This window comes from Gymnoscopelus microlampas, assembly GCF_963454915.1.
Source record: "Gymnoscopelus microlampas genome assembly, chromosome: 22".
In the NCBI taxonomy this organism is placed as follows: domain Eukaryota; kingdom Metazoa; phylum Chordata; class Actinopteri; order Myctophiformes; family Myctophidae; genus Gymnoscopelus; species Gymnoscopelus microlampas.
The window spans coordinates 17,527,977-17,548,772 of NC_139959.1; the positions used below are offsets into that span (position 1 = coordinate 17,527,977).

General features: G+C 43.0%; 1 protein-coding gene across 8 annotated transcripts in view; it reads right to left on the reverse strand.

Annotated features, from left to right (window-relative positions):
* tnikb (TRAF2 and NCK interacting kinase b) overlaps positions 1-20,796 on the reverse strand; it is a 74,660-nt gene that overhangs the window by 30,908 nt on the left and 22,956 nt on the right. For 5 of the 8 annotated variants that reach the window (XR_014600099.1, XM_084048472.1, XM_084048475.1 and 2 more), the window contains 7 exons: positions 19,370-19,545; positions 17,921-17,993; positions 16,163-16,361; positions 14,909-15,025; positions 9,791-10,018; positions 5,716-6,078; positions 3,073-3,237 (listed from right to left, as the gene is read on the reverse strand). Coding sequence is in view for 7 of the 8 variants with exons in the window: in XM_084048472.1 (XP_083904598.1) it covers positions 3,073-3,237; positions 5,716-6,078; positions 9,791-10,018; positions 14,909-15,025; positions 16,163-16,361; positions 17,921-17,993; positions 19,370-19,545 (1,321 nt within the window). In the remaining variant the exon portion in view is untranslated. The remainder of the gene's footprint in view (positions 1-3,072; positions 3,238-5,715; positions 6,079-9,790; positions 10,019-14,908; positions 15,026-16,162; positions 16,362-17,920; positions 17,994-19,369; positions 19,546-20,796) is intronic. The other 3 variants (XM_084048476.1, XM_084048474.1, XM_084048477.1) reach the window with 2 other exon arrangements.

The window sequence follows — 20,796 nt, forward strand, 5'->3', positions numbered from 1 at the left end:
GATCAAGGTTTTGGGTTCACACGGTGCAGAAGGTTAAGGAGTCAGGGATGGAGAGTGGGAGGTGGGGGGGAGGGGGTGTGGTGTGGTGGAGTTTGCAGCAGGAGGTGCAGGAGGAGTTGCAGCGTCAGCAGTGGAAGGAGAGAAAAAGAAGGAGAGAGGGGAGGGATTCAGGGTGAGAAACGTTAAGTGGCGAGGCGAGTGTGTTAATGCATGAAACGCATGTAAGCATACAAGCATGTAAGCATACACATACGCACGCACGCACACACACACAGGGATATATCATACAGCACACTTGAGCAAGGGAATTATGCTCAGAAAAGTAGCTCAGGTATTCTGCCCTACAAAGCCAAAGTGCAGTAACCACGAAAAAAAGAAATCACTGATAAATCGGTTTAAAAGTGTTTCAACTGGTCAGCAATATATTCTATCATATCATGACATATAATCATATTAGTCCAGCAGATTAAGTCAATATTTCAGAAGAATCGTTCACTTTGTGATACAAGCAAAAATCCAAGATGGCGGCCATTTTTCAAGATGGCTGTCGCATCAAATGTAAAACAAGGTTTTTCAGTGTCCAAACACTATCTCCAGTCAGTTTGAGCTGTGCAACTCAGTCGATTAGAAGTGGACATTTTGTGAGACGGTTTAGGCCAAGGGGCTATCCTTTTACCACCTAACCAGACAGAATATCTACTGTAAGCACATTCAGGTATGGGCTACAACTAGGTTCAAAGTGCTGTACACCTAGCCCGATCGTTCATCCAGTGCCATTAAGTCCAGTGCGATCTGTACACAATCCGGGTAATTGCAGCCCCATTACACTTGGCTCGGATATCCTGCGCTGGCACATCCTGTTAATTCAGGTGCGGCTATCTAACTACAATTCTACAACTAACTAAACTACTAGTTGGTGCAGGGCCGGCCCTAGGATTTTGATGGCCCTAAGCAAGATTGTTTGTGGCCTCAAAACACTCCCAGCACAACCACCAAATCACACACACTCCTCTGCATTTCTAAGACTAATATATTACTTTTAAGTATAGTATTAGCTGTTGATACTCACACATGTATTTAAGTACAGTACTCAAGTGTACTTACTGTGACTGTCCACCACTGCAAGTTTGAAAAAACTGACCAGGCTGATAATTCTCACCTGTCATTTGAATCACAGTCTGTCACAGTCACAGTAAGGGTTCAGGCTAATTGAGCATCTTGTGAACATTCCGGTAGAACATAGGATCACACTTTTTGATTGCATGCGAGTTTGGCCTTTCTTCCTGCTCCTGCAGAAACCATAGAAGAGTACATCAGATGAAACATGGCTGCTCCTCTTCTTGACCACATCATCACAGAAGTGTGATGCCGAATGTACTTCCCTATGAGTCATCTCTCATCTCAGTTCCCTCTGTCTAGTTGCCAGGAAGGTGTAAGAGCAGACATCTTCATTGGAAATGACTAACGCTGATCTGCCATCACCAGAGATGACTGAACAGGAGTCATTGGAAGAAAGAAAGGCCAAGCTTTCTCAATAATTATGATCTTCTGAGGTGGGAATGTTCACAGGTTTCTCAATTAGTCTGAACAATTTCTGTGTCTATTGTTGTGGCCCGAAGCAACCGCATAGACTGCTTATGCCAGTGGCCGGCCCCGAGTTGGTGTATATACAGGGCTGATTAGATAGCATTTGGGACACTAAATTATACTATACAGTAACTACAGTTAGTAGACTACAACTACAGTGAGTACACTACTGCCGACGCTGAACCTCATGCCGAGTCTCAGAGCAATGATGTCACCAGTGTGCCCTGGTTGTGTTTTGACATCACTCTCTTATAAAAAAGAATGTCAACTAATTGACATTTTTTGTAGATCAAAAGACTGCTTAGACCTTGGACTACTACATCTGGTTGAAACTTAATTTCTGATCAAATTACGACAGAAAACTGTGATTTTTTTGTTGAAAATGCCCGCCATCTTGAAAACTAGAAGCCAAATTGAATTTATCATGTCAAAATACGCACGTTTTGATAACTAGATCAATATGTTCAGACATTCAAGTTCTACACTGAAAAACCTTGTTTTACATTTGATGCGACAGCCATCTTGAAAAATGGTATTTCTGAAAAAGTAGGTCATAACCATTATTCATGGACAATGTTATGCTTGTATAATGTCACTTGTACAAAGTGAACGATTGTATCCCTAATCTGCTGCTCTATATCTTATGATATTGTGTCACAAGTACTCGTCAGAATACTCGGAGGCCCAACTATGATGTCTATGACTTCAGTAGTGAGTGTCTATCTATAGATATCGGTACCTGTTGCCCGGCAATGAGTGGGCAAAACAGGCACAAAGTACTTGGAGGTCAGTCTATGTCTATGATGTCAGCCATGACGTCAGTACTGTGCACACAGACATATAAACTTCAGCACTGTGATGTCATGCATGGCCATATATGGATATATTTGTCCAGACACACAGACCCACAGACAGACACCTCAAACTTTAGAAGATATCATATTCTATTATATCATTTCATATTATTTAATATCATATCATATAACATAACATAACATCATCTGTCTTTTGTTATTTGTATTGTATGAAGAGAGAAACCTTGTTAAATTCCTTGCATGTGGAAAAACACTAGCGTTACTAATAAAATGAATTCAGATTCTATATCAGTAATATTTCATTTATTCATTGGATTGTGTAGAGAGAGCCAGCAACGAAACTAACCAACCAATGTGGAAACATGCAAATGTGACCTGAGCAAAACAATTTTCCCTTGTGGATAATAAAGACATCTAATCTAATCTAATCTGTAATGATTAACCATATTTTTGACAAATGTTCACCTCAGACTATATGCACGCTAGGGTTCAAGACAGACCGTTGAAAGAGTGGATGGAAATGACGTACAAGCGACAGCTTCCGTTCGCAGCTTTCAGGAGGTCGTAGTTACAGACTCTGCAATGTAGCATTTGAAGATTGTGGGATAATTGTCTTGTTTGAGAAACTAGGGTTCAAATGGTTAATGTGATTATGGATCAGAGCGCCCACCTGTGGTTCAACGGAGCGGTGCATGGGTGGGGTCCGGGACTGCTGGATGCCCCCACTGCTGAAGGACTCGGAGCGGGGTGGCAGGGACGGGTCGGAGATCCGGTTGGAGGCCTTGTGCTGCAACGCAGGAGAACTGTGTCGGTTCATCTTAGAACCATCCTCCGCCTGAGGCATGCACACACATGTATGCAAACATGCATTAAACGCATGCAAGTACAGACTCACACATACACATGTAAATGTGTACACATGTGTGCACGTACATGCATACGTATACTCACGCGCACGTACGTACACACACACACACACACACACACACACACACACACACACACACACACACTCACACTCACACTCACGCACACACACAAACACACACACACACACACACACACACACACACACACACACACACACACACATTCCAAAACAATGCACATTTTGTATATGTTTTGACTACAGAGATAAAGTAAATGCATGTGACATAAAATAATCTTGTGGATGGAAATGACGTGTGCGTGTGTGTGTGTGTGTGTGTGTGTGTGTGTGTGTGTGTGTGTGTGTGTGTGTGTGTGTGTGTGTGTGTGTGTGTGTGTGTGTGTGTGTGTATATACGCTCATGAATGGTATGGCTCTGTGTCTCCAGATAGAATCAGACAGTGACTGATATAGTTGCAGGTGGCCTACATCTCTCCACCAGGGGGCAGACCTGGACACCTGCCCTCAATGGATGTGTGCGTGTGCATGAGTGCATCTCTGTGTGTGTGTGTGTGTGTGTGTGTGTGTGTGTGTGTGTGTGTGTGTGTGTGTGTGTGTGTGTGTGTGTGTGTGTGTGTGTGTGTGTGTGTGTGTGTGTGTGTGTGTGTGTGTGTGTGTGTGTATATACGCTCATGAATGGTATGGCTCTGTGTCTCCAGATAGAATCAGACAGTGACTGATATAGTTGCAGGTGGCCTACATCTCTCCACCAGGGGGCAGACCTGGACACCTGCCCTCAATGGATGTGTGCGTGTGCATGAGTGCATCTCTGTGTGTGTGTGTGTGTGTGTGTGTGTGTGTGTGTGTGTGTGTGTGTGTGTGTGTGTGTGTGTGTGTGTGTGTGTGTGTGTGTGTGTGTGTGTGTGTGTGTGTGTGTGCAAGCGCACATACACACATATTTACATGTGAGGAGGGACACTCACATGTGAGTATGTAGGTTATATAGTATGCAGAGGCCTGGATTTAAACTAGCAATCGAGTCCCACACTGTGCTAAGATAAATATAGAGATATGGAGCAAACATGGAACACTACACTTATTAAAAAACGTCTACATTTTTTAGAGAGAGAGAGAGAGACAGAGAGAGAGAGAGGGAATTAGATGAAGTTAGAAACCGACTGAATTAATTAATTAATTAATTAATGAATGAAAGAAAGAAAGAAAGAAAGAAAGAAAGAAAGAAAGAAAGAAAGAAAGAAAGAAAGAAAGAAAAACCTATTATAAACCAAGACTTTGAGAGTCTGTAGAAAAATACCAAACAAAGGTCAGAAAATGATAAAAAATGTAAAATTAGTAGTAGTGTGCTGTGTCTCAGCACAGGAGACCCAAGACATGCAGTGAAGAACATCACCCAAATGTTAACTCCAAAACATAAGGGAGAGAGACCCAACAGGACGATTCAAGAAGAACGATTAAGATCTTTTCCCACGGGGAGTGACACCACGCCTGCATTCTCACTTTAGATCCGCGGGGATCTACTGCACTCCTCATGTGAATAGATGCGTTTCTACACGTAGAAATTAAAAAAGTAGGTTAGACATGGAGGGTTTGGGGGTTAGCTTAGATTAGATTAGAACATATGGGAGCTTCATTGACATCACAGATCTGAGGTCTGAATCAACCTGCCCAGAGAGAAAGGAGAGATGGAGCCAGTGTTAATGTTTAAAACCCGCCACTCCTGAGTTAGTCGGTCTGCTCAGAGACATAAGATGAGATACTATAAAGCAGTGTTTCTCAACGTCGCGTCGGGGGGCCACCAGGGGCACAAATTAACGCTTTGGGGTCAGTAACTCTGAGGGTGTACACTCTCAGAGTTAAGTAAATAGAGGATTTTACAGTGGAGATTTTCTTTCCCAAAGATAAAACAAAATGGTATCAAATGGATACCACTCATGGTCTCATGTTTTTGTTACATGTTTGTTTTCTTGACCACAATGTTAAGAATTTAGATGTCATGTTGTTTAAACAGATGCTAGGTTCTCTGTTAACCTGGGATCATAGTTTCTTGAGGCACTACACTGTCTCTCTGCATTCAATGTACGCGATTACCTTGCTTACTGTAAGTCGCTCTGGATAAGAGCATAAGGTAATTGTCTAAATTGTAACTTGTAATTGTAAATCGAGGTCCGGGTGATATCAAACTAGTGGTCCTTGAAATGAAAAAAGAAGTTGAGAATCACTGCGATAAAGTAAGGGATGTAAAAAGATTAATAGGAAAGATGAACAGAATCAGAACCAGCCCAAGCTGCCAGCCAGGGTTAGTGAGCCCGCCTGCACAGAGAAGAATAGTAAAAACAGAGGGATGGAAAAAAAGTCGGTGGAAGGAAGGGAGAGAAAAAGGAGACGAAGGGAGGTTTAAGAAGAAACCGCTTTTTCCTCCACTGACCCGGCGTCCGGGGCTCCGCCCTCTAGAGTCCGGACTCCTCCTCCTCACGGGACTGGTGCGCCGGCGCACCATTGGCTGACAGTAGGAGTAGGAGGGATCGGGGGCGGGGGGGTCGGGGGCGCACGTGATGCGGATCCTCGGCATGTGGCTGTTGTGCTCCGGGGACTGGTGGTGCGTCGTCATCATCTGCCGCTGCCGGGAGGGGCTGATGTGGGCGGGGTAGGAAGGGGGGCGGCGGCGAGGCTTATAACCGGGGAGTAAGAGGAGGTCGGAGAGGTCGGGGGCTGGGTCGCGCGGCCGGTTGAAGGAGTGATGCTTCTTGGGAGGGATGCGGGGAGAGTTGCTCTGCGCTCGACGCATCACCTGCAGAGTGAGGGGCGGTTACACTTATACCCTGTATCATCATCGCTGTCGGAAGGAAACCTTGTAGTATGTCCAAACTGTTACTTTTCAAGAAGTATCTAGTTCCAGTAGATCTATGTAGTTATTATTTAGTCACAAGCTTTTGTTAAAGGTTTCATGACATCATTTTTTCCCCCCAGGTTTTTATTTGGTTTTCTGACCTACCAAAAAAATGTGACCATTCAGTGGATTTTCTGAGGTCTTGGGTTTCTGAATAATTAGGCTCAGAAAAGTGCTGTGATTTGCCAATGGACTTTGATGTCTCAGTCCATTAATCCCTCCCCTCCCCTCCCCTATCCTTCTCCTTTGGGGGGGAGGAGCAGAGGCGATGATTGATAGGAAAAATCCCTCAACAGCGACATCCGCAGGCAAATAGTTTTTTTTCATTGCAGCTGAAAAGGCTTCAGAACAACGGAAAAAAACTGCCATGGCTCACTGGAGTGGATTTTTCTGTTAAAACCTTTTAATACACTTGAAGGACCATGATAAAGACTTTTAATGTTTTGTAAACCAGCATGTCATGAAACCTTTAATACTTTTCATTGGCTCAATATTTATAGAAGCCACAGACACAAAGAGTTGTGAGCCTTCCTTTTTAAACTCTATACGTGGCCCCATACATTTTTCCCTGTACGCAAAATCTCTTCGCCCGAAATAGCAGATCTACAAGCTCACGACACATGGCGTTGCAACACGTTATGAGCTTGTAGATCTACTATTTCCACAGAGTGTTCGCCCCCAGAATATAGGGACGCTAGGGGCTCAAGTGGTTAAGGTTTATTGGATAAGAGAGAAAAACCCTCAAGGTTTATTTGGTTGAGTAGTTGTAGGCCAGTGGTTGGACATGTTTAGCCTTCAGACCTGGTTAGGACAAAAAACTTCGAATTTAATGTTAAATGAATGTTAAGTGGTTCAGTGCTTTCACACCCAACCGTCCGTCTTCTGTTTTTGTTGTGTTCGAGCCTGCAAAATAATGATCAAACATGAAGGATGACACTTGTGAAGTTAAGAGAAAGGAGTCAAGAATTAATAATATGAAATTGTCATCGTATTAGATCTCCCCTCTGAAACTGAAAACAAATTGTGGTAAAATAATACTAATGACAGGTTTGTTATGAGACTTCTATTCATTCTACAACAGACAAAGGCGTACGTGGTTTGGGGTACACTTGAACATCAGGAAAAAAAACTAAGCAGACAGGGCCAAGGTAGTGAGAATATATCTTCAAAGACGTCTTTGAAACGAAAGGTATTAAGATGGTTTATCACTTAAATAATAGGCAAGAATGGGATTTACTTTCGTGTCGGAGGTTATTTTGTGAGCATAAAGCTGTTAGCTTTTACAAACAGTGAACACCTCAGAAGTAGAAAGGGACAAATTACGCACGCACACGCACGCACACGCGCGCACACACACACACACACACACACACACACACACACACACACACACACACACACACACACACACACACACACACACACACACACACACACACACACACACACACACACATAGGAGTCATTTCAGAAAGAATAGGGGGTGTCAGGTTGAAAATGGTCAAGAAAACGCATATCTATAACATGTGCCACATGTCAGGTGTAGATGGACGGCCATATTGAGATGCACTCAGTGTTGGGAAAAGAATTTCAGAGTTGCAGAAAATATGCATAAAAGATCTGAATCTGAGGTTAAATGTGAACAATTGCCGTCTCATGAGACTCCAAATGACCCCCCTGCGACACACACACACACACACACACACACACACACACACACACACACACACACACACACACACACACACACACACACACACACACACACACACACACACACACACACACACACACACACACACACACACACACAAAATCATATGGAAACCCTCACATGCAATAACGTTTTTGCTGTTGCACACAAAACAAAAAGAGAACTTGAGGCAAGTGCGAGGCAAGTGCGCAGATAAGCGAGTGTGTGCACTCACAGCTGTAGCCTCCTGACAGGTCTAATTACCATGCAATTAAGATGTATTTCATCGCTGACGGGTGGAAACCTTGTATGTCCAAAACGTTACCTGTGTTCCAAACGGATCCAATGTAGTTACTATTTAGTCACAAGCTCTTGTTAACACTTGTCATTGGTTAAATATTTATAAAATCCACAGACACATGACTTGACCACTTCCACTTTCAAAAAGTTCCAAAACTTTTCTAAATGAGCAAAAGTAGCCGTTCTACAAGCTCACATTGCAACATGTTCTGAGCTTGTAGACCAGATATTTTTTTGCTACTTTTGCACAACATTCTTGAACGACAAACTAGGGCATTCATTTACCACAAAACATAAATATTGGAGATACAAGGTTTCTGCTGACAGCAACGATAAGCATGCACGTTGTGCATGTGTGTGTGTGTGTGTGTGTGTGTGTGTGTGTGTGTGTGTGTGTGTGTGTGTGTGTGTGTGTGTGTGTGTGTGTGTGTGTGTGTGTGTGTGTGTACTTCCATACAGGAAGCACAGGTTTGTCAATGGCAGAGACTGCAGCATTCTAAATAAACAGCTGTGTGTGCGTGCACTCGTGGGAATTTGTGTAGGTGTGTTGGCACACGCACCGATTTGTCTGTGTGGGTGTGAGTTTGATTGCACATGCATTCTTTTATCTGTCAGTGTTTGCACGTGCTTGTCTTTCTGTGTTCTGTTAACACACTCAAATGTGTGTGCAGAAATTGCAGAGGTAGTACTAGCAGTAGTAGTACTGTACTATTAACAACTAATATTAGCATTGGTGGACTGCAACAACGTACATTTACTTGTACATTTACATGTACTTAAGTACATTTTTTGAGTATCTGCAAATATTTCGAGTATTTGTAGTGAACATAGCAGATCTACAAGCTAACAACGCATGGCATTGCGATGCGTTGTTAGCTTGTAGATCTGCTATTTTCACAATTATTGATATTTTTTGAAAGTTTCTGGACAATCTTATATTTCTTTGGGAATATGTCTCCTCTCTGGCAGGCGGGCCAGTAGGATACGAACAGCAGTGACAACACAAAGAAATGTGTGTGTGGAGGAATTAACCCATTCCATCCAGGAACGCATACTGTTATTTTAGATTTTTATAGCTATAACCATTATTTTATACTTTGGGCTATTCAAAAATAGCAGATCTACAAGCTCATACCACGGCACAGAGTGCCGCGCTATGAGCTTGAAGATCTGCTATTTTTGAAAAATCTTGAACATTTGTGCAAATCTTTGAATGTATATATATATTTTTAAAGTTAACATTTTTAACTCAAATCTTTGCTTCTGGGGATTCTATAAAATGATATGTATTTGTCCGCGGACCTCTCCCCCCCCACCCCATCTCAAAATATTTTGTTCCAGGGACCCCCAGAAGCAAGGATTTGAGTTAAAATGTGTGTAAGATTTCCACACATTTTCATGATGATCTTTTTCAAAAACAGCTATTTTTGAATAGCCAAAGAAATCTAAAGTGACACAGATGCGTTCCCGGATTGAATGGGTTTATTGGCATGATGACTAAATTGGGGAGAAAAGGGGGTAAAAGGCAAAAAAGATAAAAGATATAAAAGAAGTAGTTGTTGCAGCAGTGATAGTAGTGGTAGTGGTCATCATAATGAGTGTTTCCCCACACAGTCCTACCTCTTTTGCCCAGGCAGGTTTGTTGTCACTGACACCACTGTTCCCAATCCCAATCCCAGGGCCAGGGGCCTGGTCTTTGTAATGGTACAGTTGTTTCTTGTCCTGTGGGGGTCTGGGGGTCTCCTGCTGCTGCTGCTGTAAAGACACCAGGTAGGCTCTCTCCTGATGCAGCTGCCTCTGGAGCCGCTCTGCCTGACGCTGCTCCTCGATCTGCTTACGTTTGTATTCCTGCAGTGCAGCAGGAACACACACACACACACACACACACACACACACACACACACACACACACACACAGGGGAGCACAAGTTAAAAATACTCTGGAATTGGGGCATTCTAGTGAATCAGCCAACACGTGTACAATAGGACATGATTGCGATGTCCAGCGTTTCAAATGTGGTGGTGGTTTGAATTCATACCCATACAAAAAACAATTTAGGAGGGAGACCACTGTATAATGCAAAAGAATAATTTGAATACCTTCAAACAGCTATTTTTTTGGACAACTTTAGTTTAGGCAAACAAACACACAATTGGCTTAAAATCTTAGAGACTACCCTGCACTACTAGGCCGAGGCCAAGGTGTACTGTAGGTAGCCTAAAGCTTACAATAGCATGTTTATATGCACCACTATAGCTCAGCTGAAGCCGTTACGCCACAACTCACCACATTAGCACAGTTGTTCTCAACCAGTGGTCCTTGAGGAGTTTCCAGGTGGTCCCCAGCTAAATAATGGAGAGTTGGTAACCAAATGGACCCTTATAGATCTTTAAACTCTTGAGAGTGTAAAATGAAACCTTTACGCTCTAAATTATACGCTCTTTAATTATTGTTAAAAACTGAATTTACAAGAGGTCTACACAATTAAAGGATGTAGAAGAAGTGTTATTTTGACAAAATCGTATCCAACGATAACAAAATATTCTAAGTTTTGGGGTCTGAGAGGCTTTATATCATCAAACGGTGATCCGTGGCTCAATGCCGAATAAATAATAGACCTTGATATGAAAAAGGTTGAAAACCACTGGATTAGCACATTATAGACCTTTTTGGCAGCCACATTGACATGAAATACTGTAATAGGGTAAACACAGGTGTTACCAATGATAGTAATTAACATGAGTAGCAGAGCCTTTCCATTGCAACATGCACAGTAGCTAGATTCTGACCAGAATGGAACAGATTAGTAGAATTGGCAACACGCTATCATTAGACCCTATCATGTTTATGGGTTTTTCTGAGGGGGTCGTGACCGTTTGTTTGGTACATCCCCCTCACTTGTGGAGTTATTGACAAGGATTCCGGGATGACAGTACTGTATATCAGAGTGAATAATGTATCCCGTGGACTGAGATGTTAATTTCAGGAGTGTCGGCTATCGACCGGCACGTTGACTCGTACATTTGTTGCCCTTTTCTGTGTTCATCCGCAGGGAGTTACCGGTACTCGTGATCTAATGTGGATGTCTGTGTCTTGGCTAAGTATTATAAAAAGGACAGACATATCCTCATATATTTCCTCCCACATCAGACTGTCCAAAATGAAATGCCAATCTTTGCATATTTGAAGATGTGAATTGAATTTTTACTGTATAGGAAATAGGTTTGTAGAATATAAAAGATTTCCTAGACCAATTTACCAGCCATTGTTCATAACCCTAACCCTACAATAACTGCATAATCTTAGTTTCTCAATTGCCCACAAGAATGTGTGTATTGTAATTGCTGGCATGTATCTTTTTCACTGTCACAGAGATAACTCAAAGTTTTGGTTTGGTTCAAGATCAAGATTTGGTTCAGATTAGTTAGGATAAAATATGAACAAACAATGGGGTGTTTTTCAAAATGGTCAAAGTGCTTTACGTACGTACAGTAGCATGTGGAACAAACAGGGTAAGCATCTCTCTGAAAAGATTTATAGTTTTCAGTGCCATTTTTTTAATGCTGTCTGGAGACAAGAATGATTCATAGACCTTAAGAGTGAAGTGCTGTTCATTACAATGGTCCTTTTATAAATGAACAGGTGTTGAGAAGAATGGAATGACAAACATGCAAAGTGATTGCCATGCAGCCAAGGATGCTGCCGACTGATTGAAGGGCTTATATAAAACACCTCTGCAATTCTGTTGTTCAGAATGAACCTGATGAAATTCATCAGGTTCTCTCTAAACAACAGAATTAGTGAACAACAAATTAGTGAACAACTCGTTTCACATACAGATTCATCAGATGAATAAGTATGTGAAACGAGTTGTTCTTCAACGTTCTTCAACGTTTTTCAGACCAAAGTACCCCTTAGCTGAGAGAGACTAAGCAGGGACCCCAACTACATGTAATAATAATAATGAGATGAAAACCTTCTTATCAAACAAACATTTGGTGGTCCCCATGTAGTAACTCTGAGGTCCCGGATCCCCCCCCCCTGTTGAAGACCCATGGTGAACCTGGTGAATGTGTACAGTAAGTGACGCAAGTTGTTTACTTGCACATGGAAAATGAAATGAAAGGGGAAACAATTCATCTTTCTTATGTGCAGTGAACTCCCTGTTTATAAACCTGGATTACGGTTTGCATCACTGAAAATAAAGCGTGTGTGTGTGTGTGTGTGTGTGTGTGTGTGTGTGTGTGTGTGTGTGTGTGTGTGTGTGTGTGTGTGTGTGTGTGTGTGTGTGTGTGTGTGTGTGTGTGTGTGTGTGTGTGTGTGTGTGTACCAGCAGTAAGGCTTGCTCCTGCAGCAGTTGTTGCTGCAGAATCTCCAGCTGCCTCTGCTCCTCCTCCAACTGTCTACGGATATACTCCTAAACCAATCGGCGGCCGGCATGCCAGAGGAGCCACCAATCAGAGTGCAGAAAGGGCCGGAAGAGGGAACAAACCAGAGTCCCAGCAACCAGTGACATCATCAGAGCAGGAAGATAGCGGGCGAAGGAAGCAACAGTGAAGCAGGACAGACAGTCAGACAGACACAATTAGAGAGAGAAGAGGTTGAACAAGGACAGATTAGACAAGAGTGAATGACGCAGAGAGTCAGAAGAATCAAAGAGATTTATTTAAATATAGAAAGGACAGGTAAGGAGAGGTAAGTGGTGGAAGAAGTATTCCTAATTTTTATTTCAGTAAAAGTGGCAATGCCACAAAAGCCCTGTATTAAAAATTGTAAGAGCACTAAAGTAAAGTAAAAGCACTAAAAGTTTTCAAAATTTGTAACAGTTTTTTGAAAATATCTACAAGCTCACAACGCTTGATCTGTTGTTTTCGAGTATAAAATTCCACTTGAGTGGTTAGTAGGGGTGTGCCGATATATCGTCCCACGATATATCGCGATACGTTTTCGTGACGATATGTATCGTTTTGGAAAAAGAAATATCGTTTTGAATTTTTTTTTTTTTTTTTACAATCCTCCTATAAATTGAGTAACCTCTGTCCGTTTGTCTGTCTGTGTGGTGAAGCTACCCGGTTCTCCTCAGTGGCTGGAGCACTTGCTCTGATTTTGCACACAGCCATTGACCATTACCATCTGAACTGAACTGTGAAGCCCGTTTTTCAATTTCATCAAATCTCAGCTTCTTATTAGCGTTTATGTGTACAAGAATGTCGCCATGGTTACGGGGCTGCCCAGCTGTGGGATGGCCCCGCTGGCTATGGGACGAACTGCCTCCCGGGTTGCCAGATCATGTGCGCATATCCCCCCACGGATGCGTCCACCGGGTATGGTCTAGTAATAATAATCAGGCATGCAAACAGCCCCGAGGTGAAAAGCGTGACAACATTTTTTTCGGGTCAGGTGTCACACTATTGCCCTATTTGGATTCAAAACGGCTATTGTAGCTGAAAAGCTACAAGTTTGCATGTCTGAATAATGCAAAAACAGAATTATTTGTTTGCACATTTGCTTTTTTTGTCCCCCATATATTTTCATAATAAAAAAGTGCGTATCGTATCGTATCGAAGTTGTGAGCCCAATATCGTATCGTATCGTTTTGTGAAATTAGTGTATCGGCACACCCCTAGTGGTTAATGTATGAAATCTGCAAAGTAAAGTGATCTGCAAATATAAATCCGATCAGTGGACCAGAAACGGTCCACTGATCATAATATGAGCTCCTTGTTAAAATTATTCTACGCTTACCAGCGTCTTTCCCCACTCTCACTCTATTTTGAGTATTTTCCTCAGTAATTGCTTCCATTTGTCCGTTGGGATCTTTTTGGCACCTGAGTCCCACTCCTACTCCTAAACTGGCTTGTTGAATTCATAATCAACATTTAATATGCTGATGCATGTGCAGTACAGACAGTTATGGACCCTACCTAATTAATAGTGCCTGATGTATGACTGAGACAAATCTTTTTATTTTTATTTTATCATTATTTCTGTTTTGTTTTGGTGTTTGTGTTTGTGTCTTAAAAAAAGAAAAGGAAATGGTGATACCACATGCAATAGAACATACTACATCCTATGTAAACTTCTGTAACCATTGAAAAATATAATATGTATAGAAATAATGATAATCACCTAAATCTGCAAAGCAACTAGTATCTAAAGCACAATATTTGTGAGATGTAGTGGATATACACTAAGTATAAAGTATTACAAAATGTTAAGTGAAGTAAAATAACCGCAATACTTAAGTACAGTACTTGAGTAAATGTGCTTCTTAGTTACTTTCCACCACCGGGTAAGAAGTACAAAAGACAGGAGAAAGATTGAGTGCAGTAATCAGTAGAAAGTAAAGTGTCTCTTATCTCAGCAGGGCAGAGGCTGACGGATCACTAGAAGAATGTTAGCAGATGTGCCTGGATGCCTGGTGTTCTTACAGGTTCTCCAAGGTCAAATCCAAGCCCTCTTTAAGCACCCTCAAAGCAACTCGTGGTTCACCCCAAAAAATATTATTTTCTATCAATTACACACCCCATGACGCCTTGAACAAAATAGTTATAGTTATAGTTATAGTAATAGTTATAGTTATAGTTATAGTGTTAACAGACCTTTATACTATTTTTGCTGTGCACTAAAACTCAGGTTGTCTCTCTTAGGTTGCGGTATAGTGGACGGTGTTGTGTGGTGGAGGTAATGGTGGTCGTCGTGGCGAACGTGGTGTTGTAAAGAGGAGGAGTTGCTACCTGTTCTCTCTCGGCGAGCCTTCTCTCCTCCTCCCTGCGAAGCTGTTCCATCTCCTCGTACCGCCTCCTCTGCTCTCTCTCCTGCTGTTTCCGCATCTCGCGCTCCCGGCGCTGTTGCTGTTGGTGGAATAAAGAGACAGAAGAGAAAGCTGTCACTGTCAGTCCACTCCTCTGTTTGTGTGTATGTATGTCTTTATTGAGACAGATGTTAGGAAAGCTATGGGGGGAGGGGTGGTGTAGAGACAGACAGTAGGAAAGCTGGTAGGGACACCGTGTAGGAGAGACAGACAGTAGGAAAGCTGAGAGGGATACAGTGTAGGATAGACAGACAGTAGGAACGCTGAGAGGGAGACAGTGTAGGATAGACAGACAGTAGGAAAGCTGAGAGGGAGATAGTGTAGGATAGAGACAGACAGTAGGAAAGCTGAGAGGGATACAGTGTAGGATAGACAGACAGTAGGAACGCTGAGAGGGAGACAGTGTAGGATAGACAGACAGTAGGAAAGCTGAGAGGGAGATAGTGTAGGATAGAGACAGACAGTAGGAAAGCTGAGAGGGAGAGAGTGTAGGATAGAGACAGACAGTAGGAAAGCTGAGAGGGAGAGAGTGTAGGATAGAGACAGACAGTAGGAAAGCTGAGAGGGAGACAGTGTAGGATAGAGACAGACAGTAGGAAAGCTGAGAGGGAGATAGTGTATGAGGGACAGACAGTAGGAAAGCTGAGAAGGAGAGAGTGTAGGATAGAGACAGACAGTAGGAAAGCTGAGAGGGAGATAGTGTATGAGGGACAGACAGTAGGAAAGCTGAGAGGGAGAGAGTGTAGGATAGAGACAGACAGTAGGAAAGCTGAGAGGGAGATAGTGTATGAGGGACAGACAGTAGGAAAGCTGAGAGGGAGAGAGTGTAGGATAGAGACAGACAGTAGGAAAGCTGAGAGGGAGATAGTGTATGAGGGACAGACAGTAGGAAAGCTGAGAGGGAGATAGTGTTGGGGAGACACATGAGAGAAGTGTCATCGCTGTCGGGGAGAAACCTGTCCATAATGTGATCTTTTTATGTTTTTTTGTCATAAATAAATGCCCTATTGTATACCTCTGTATGACCCAGGCATATGCCAGGGTCATATGATATGCAAAAGTAGCAGAAAATAGCAGATCTAGAAGCTCACAATGCATCACGATGCGACAGTTTTGGACATGAGGGTTGAGACAGCCGCCGACAGCAACAATATCTATATCTGAATCCGAGTCTCACCTCCTCCAGGCGCCTCCTCTGCTCCTTCTGCTCCTCGATGCGTTTCTGCCTCTCGGCCAGTAGTTGGCGCTTGTGCTCCTCGTTCTGCTGCTGCTCCAGCTGCTGCCGCCGCAGGGCCTCTGAGCGCTCCTTATTGGCCAGCTGCAGGCGCAGGAAGTTCCCCCTTAAAGTGGACTCCCCCGGGAGGTTGATGATGGAGCTGTAAGTGAGTGAGTAAGTACGGCATTGAAGGCATTAAAACAATTACAAACAACAGAAAAATAGACTATACAATAAATTCATCTCAAAGCAAGACAGCAGACAGAATAAAATCAAGCAAGTTCTGCAAACGCTTGTTAGACCTGTTTCAAGATGGGAAAGAACGCCTCTGAGTCATTTTAGTTGTAGCTATATAGCAACATTAATTATTGTTAAAACAAAAGAAAAGAAAGCGCTGCCTGGGTTCAATCACGGTGGCTCAAAACAGGAGCTCTTCAGTGGAACAGGTAAGGGCATAGAAGCAAAGGAACCCAACGTTCTGCTTGTGGTGAACTGTAGGGAAAAAATACTGAGGCACTCCGTCTTCAGGTGAATGTTTTTTTTTTTTTTTTGCAGATGAGCAAGGCAACATCTGACCGACGCGTTTCGACACTTGGGTCTTCAACAATTAACACATCGGGTGCCAGCATTTTATAATAACAGATTACGTTCGGTGCCAAAATCTCACCGTTGAGCTGCGCAGCGCTGTTTAAACTGTAGACCCCACGACGTGCATTCCATGAGAAAAAAAAGCATGTCTCCATTTTAGCCGATGGTACTGGCTAACGCCTGGAACGATAACATCGCTCACGCGAGTAACAATGGCGGAGCGATCGTGCACACAAAATGAGTCGTTTTCCCCAGCGTAAAAAGTTTCGGAGTTATAGGGGTTTTAGAGCAGGAAATAGAGCGGAAGCGGATGTGCGCCATGTTTTTTGACACGATGATGCATCTGGCCCATCCTTGTCAGATTCACCGTGGGTGATCCCAAAGCTGCTCCAGCCCCTCCCGTATGGGAAAAAACGAAAAAAACAAAAAGACACCAAACACGGTTCGGACCGTGTTCGGCACCAGCGCGCTACTATGTGAAAACACGGTCCAGACCGTGATCGGCACCCGATGTGTTAATTATCAAGCAATAAAGGCCTCATTAATTATTATTATTATTCTTTTATAAAGATTTGAAGTTTTTTTAAACACTTATAGGTCAGGATTTAGAAGGCATTTTTTGAATAAAAATTTGGTATTCGATTCTAATTTGGTACGTGGAACGACAAGCAAACCCTGTTCAGCAGACCTGAATGAGGGGAGAGGGGGGGGGGGTGGACACAATCAGAAGAATTTAGGTCAGCTATCTAGTTATAGATAGTTTTAATTTCAAGGACCCCCATATCTCTGAGATTTGCAGACCTGTAACACTGGGAATCCACCAAAAAAAGGATCACTCACACACTTTATTGTGCGCGGAGGTGTTTTTTTGTTGTTGCCCAGAGCGGGAAAAAAGAATCTTCATGAGTGCGGGTGGAGCGTCGCGCGCACAGCCATTGAGAACGGCTGCATTCATTAAAGCAGAAGAAAAATCCGCGTCTGTGTGCTTATGCTTGCGCACCTGGTGGGTTTCAAGCATAAGGGTCTATTTGGAACCCCCTCAAGGAACCCCCTGCCGGTCCCCTGGCCACACTTTGAGAACAGACAGACAGACAGACAGACAGACAGACAGACAGACAGACAGACAGGTACCTGGGTCCAACTCCTTCCATTTCTCTTTCTTCTTCCTCTTCTTCACTCCCACTGTACTCATACTCTGTCTCATCTGGAGGAAAACACACACGTGCACACGTACGCACACGCACGCACGCGCACGCACGCACGCACGCACGCACGCACGCACGCACGCACGCACGCACGCACGCACGCACGCACGCACGCACGCACACACACACACACACACACACACACACACACACACACACACACACACACACACACACACACACACACACACACACACACACACACACACACACACACACACACGCAGAAATTCTCACATATAATCAAATCGATCATTCTTCCAGTGAGTCATTCTATTCACTTTAGCAGATGACTGTGTTAGTCATCATGCTTTGTGCCTTTCTATTCAAATGTAAGATATATTTGGCCAGCAAAAATAGCTACTGCTATTAATATATTATTAGGTGAATAATAGGTGCCCAATCATTTTTTCTTCTTTTTTCTATTTTTGTGCATGTAAATCATTTGTTGGATCAATAAATCCCAAAATGAAACAAATTCAAAGCATGACATAAGAACAGACAAATAAATAAGTATTAGAATAGTATAAAAAGCAAACAACTGCTATAACATAAAAATGCATCTAGAGTTCATTTATGGAGTTCATCTAATGCATAGAAATGCATATTCAGAGTTCATACAGAGTTCATATGCTGCCCAGAGGGGGGAATTAATGAGAGAGGGCAGGCTGAATTCCCTTGGTTTCTTAATCCATTAACGGAACGCATCTGTGTCATTTTAAGATTTCTTAAGATCCGTCTTAATGGATTAATGTGATCACATCTGGATGTGAATCCAGTGAATCTATGATGGAGTTGTCAGTCTGTTACAGTATGTTTGGTGGAGCAGTGGTTCTCAAACGTACAGTATTCATGTCAATAACCCCCCTTTGTGCCAGGGACCGTCATAAGAGAAGATCTGTCAACAATTGTCAACATTTATCGAAATTAGACAAAATGTAAAATAGGACTTCAGTGTTTAAACTGTTCCTCATTTTGCTGAGGACCCCCTGAAACTCCCTCAAGGACCCCTGGGGGTCCCCAGACGTCACTTTGAGAACCAGTGTGTTAGAGCCAGTGGTTCTCAACATGGGGTCAGGGGACCCCCAGGGGTAATTGGGGGGGTTCCAGGGGGTCCCCAGCAAAATGAGTTAATACAGCATCAATAGCAGGTTTGATGCAATGAGACGTGTTGTGAGCTTGTAGATCTGCCATTTTCAAACAAATCTACAAATCTATTATTATTATTATTTTTTAAACATTTTAACAACACAAATCTTGTATGGTGTCTCTGGCACAAAATATTTGATTTGCAGCCAAATACATATTACCTTGGGGGTCCTGGACATGAAAATGTTTGAGAGGCAGTGTGTTACGGGAGTGTAGGCGGACTCACCCCTCTCTCCCCTCTTCTTCTTGGTGCGGTCGATGTGGTCTTTGAGCTGGATCCGGATCTGCCTCTCGTTGGGCAGGTCTCTGATGAACGGGTGCTTGAGCAGCTGCTCTGTGCTGGGTCTCTGACTGTGACTCTTCACCAGGCAGCTCTCTATGAACGACTGGAACTTCTTAGACCTGTGCACACATAATATACACATGTCTCATACTCAGGGTTGCATTGCTCAGGGGACGGCCTTGCACGCCGTGCAGGAACAGGAGCACGCGCACGCACACGCATAGATTTAAAACAACTTTAAATTCACACCTCAACAAAGTTAACAAAGGCTGCCGACCGCTGGTTGTCACACCAGCATGAATTAACATAGGATTGAGCCTAGATGCATATCATTTATTTTGTCCATTGTGTGACCTTTAGTGTAGGTGTTAAGCGACGTGCGCGTTACGTCATTAAAATAGAGTGCAACCACATACCAAATCAGCAGTGCAACACTGCTCATACTGCTAGTAGTTTACAAAAGCAACATTGTCATTATAACTGGCAAACTAATGGACACAAGTTATGGCCATTTGAAGAGTTAAACACTGCTGGAACACTGCTGTATAGTGCCATGTGTGCAATTTAGTTTTTTGGTGCGACTATTCTCATGCCTGATCCCTGAACAGTGTTTGAGCCCAGTTTGATGTGGACAGTGCAGGGGTTGACAATAAGGTCTCAGAGGCACTTGCCTGTCGGGCAAGTACAGGTCATGTTCTACTTGCTCAAAGGTCATGCCCACTTGCCCGAAAAGTAAAAGTGAATGATAAAATGATAGGTAAAATTTGCGCATGTAGAAACAAAAAATGTTAAATCCAATCCATAACTGCCGAGTGGCAGCAGTCACTTTGAAAAATCAGAATGGGTGCAACTGCTAGTTGTAAAAAGGTGGCATTGTTCTTCATAAATAGCCTATAATATTTAATGAAGACGGAATGCACTTGCCTGTCGGGCAACATGAAAGCAAACTGCATTTCATGCGTTCATTTACTTGCCACGGGTAGTCGAGCAACCGTTAGTGTCAACCCCTGGCACAGTAAGCTGGGTTGTACAACTTGGCCCCTGGTGTGACTATTGTCATGGAAAACCTGTTCAGGGGTGTGCCATGACAATAGTTATGTAGTAATAGTATTTGTGCCAAGGTTGGTGCAGATCGGAGAAGCCTTGCAAGTCTGGTTCCATTTGTGACGTGCACCGCCGACCCACCCTCTATGTCATTTTAATATAGGATAATATAATATTAATATTATGACAAGCACTTGTCAATCAGTCTTTCAAACTGGCTGTGATTCATTAGCCTATGCTAGAAATTAGAATGACTCACTAGTTTCCAACCGTAGAAGTCAACTAGCATGTCCACTATCTTGTCAATGTTAGTGTGTGTGTGTGTG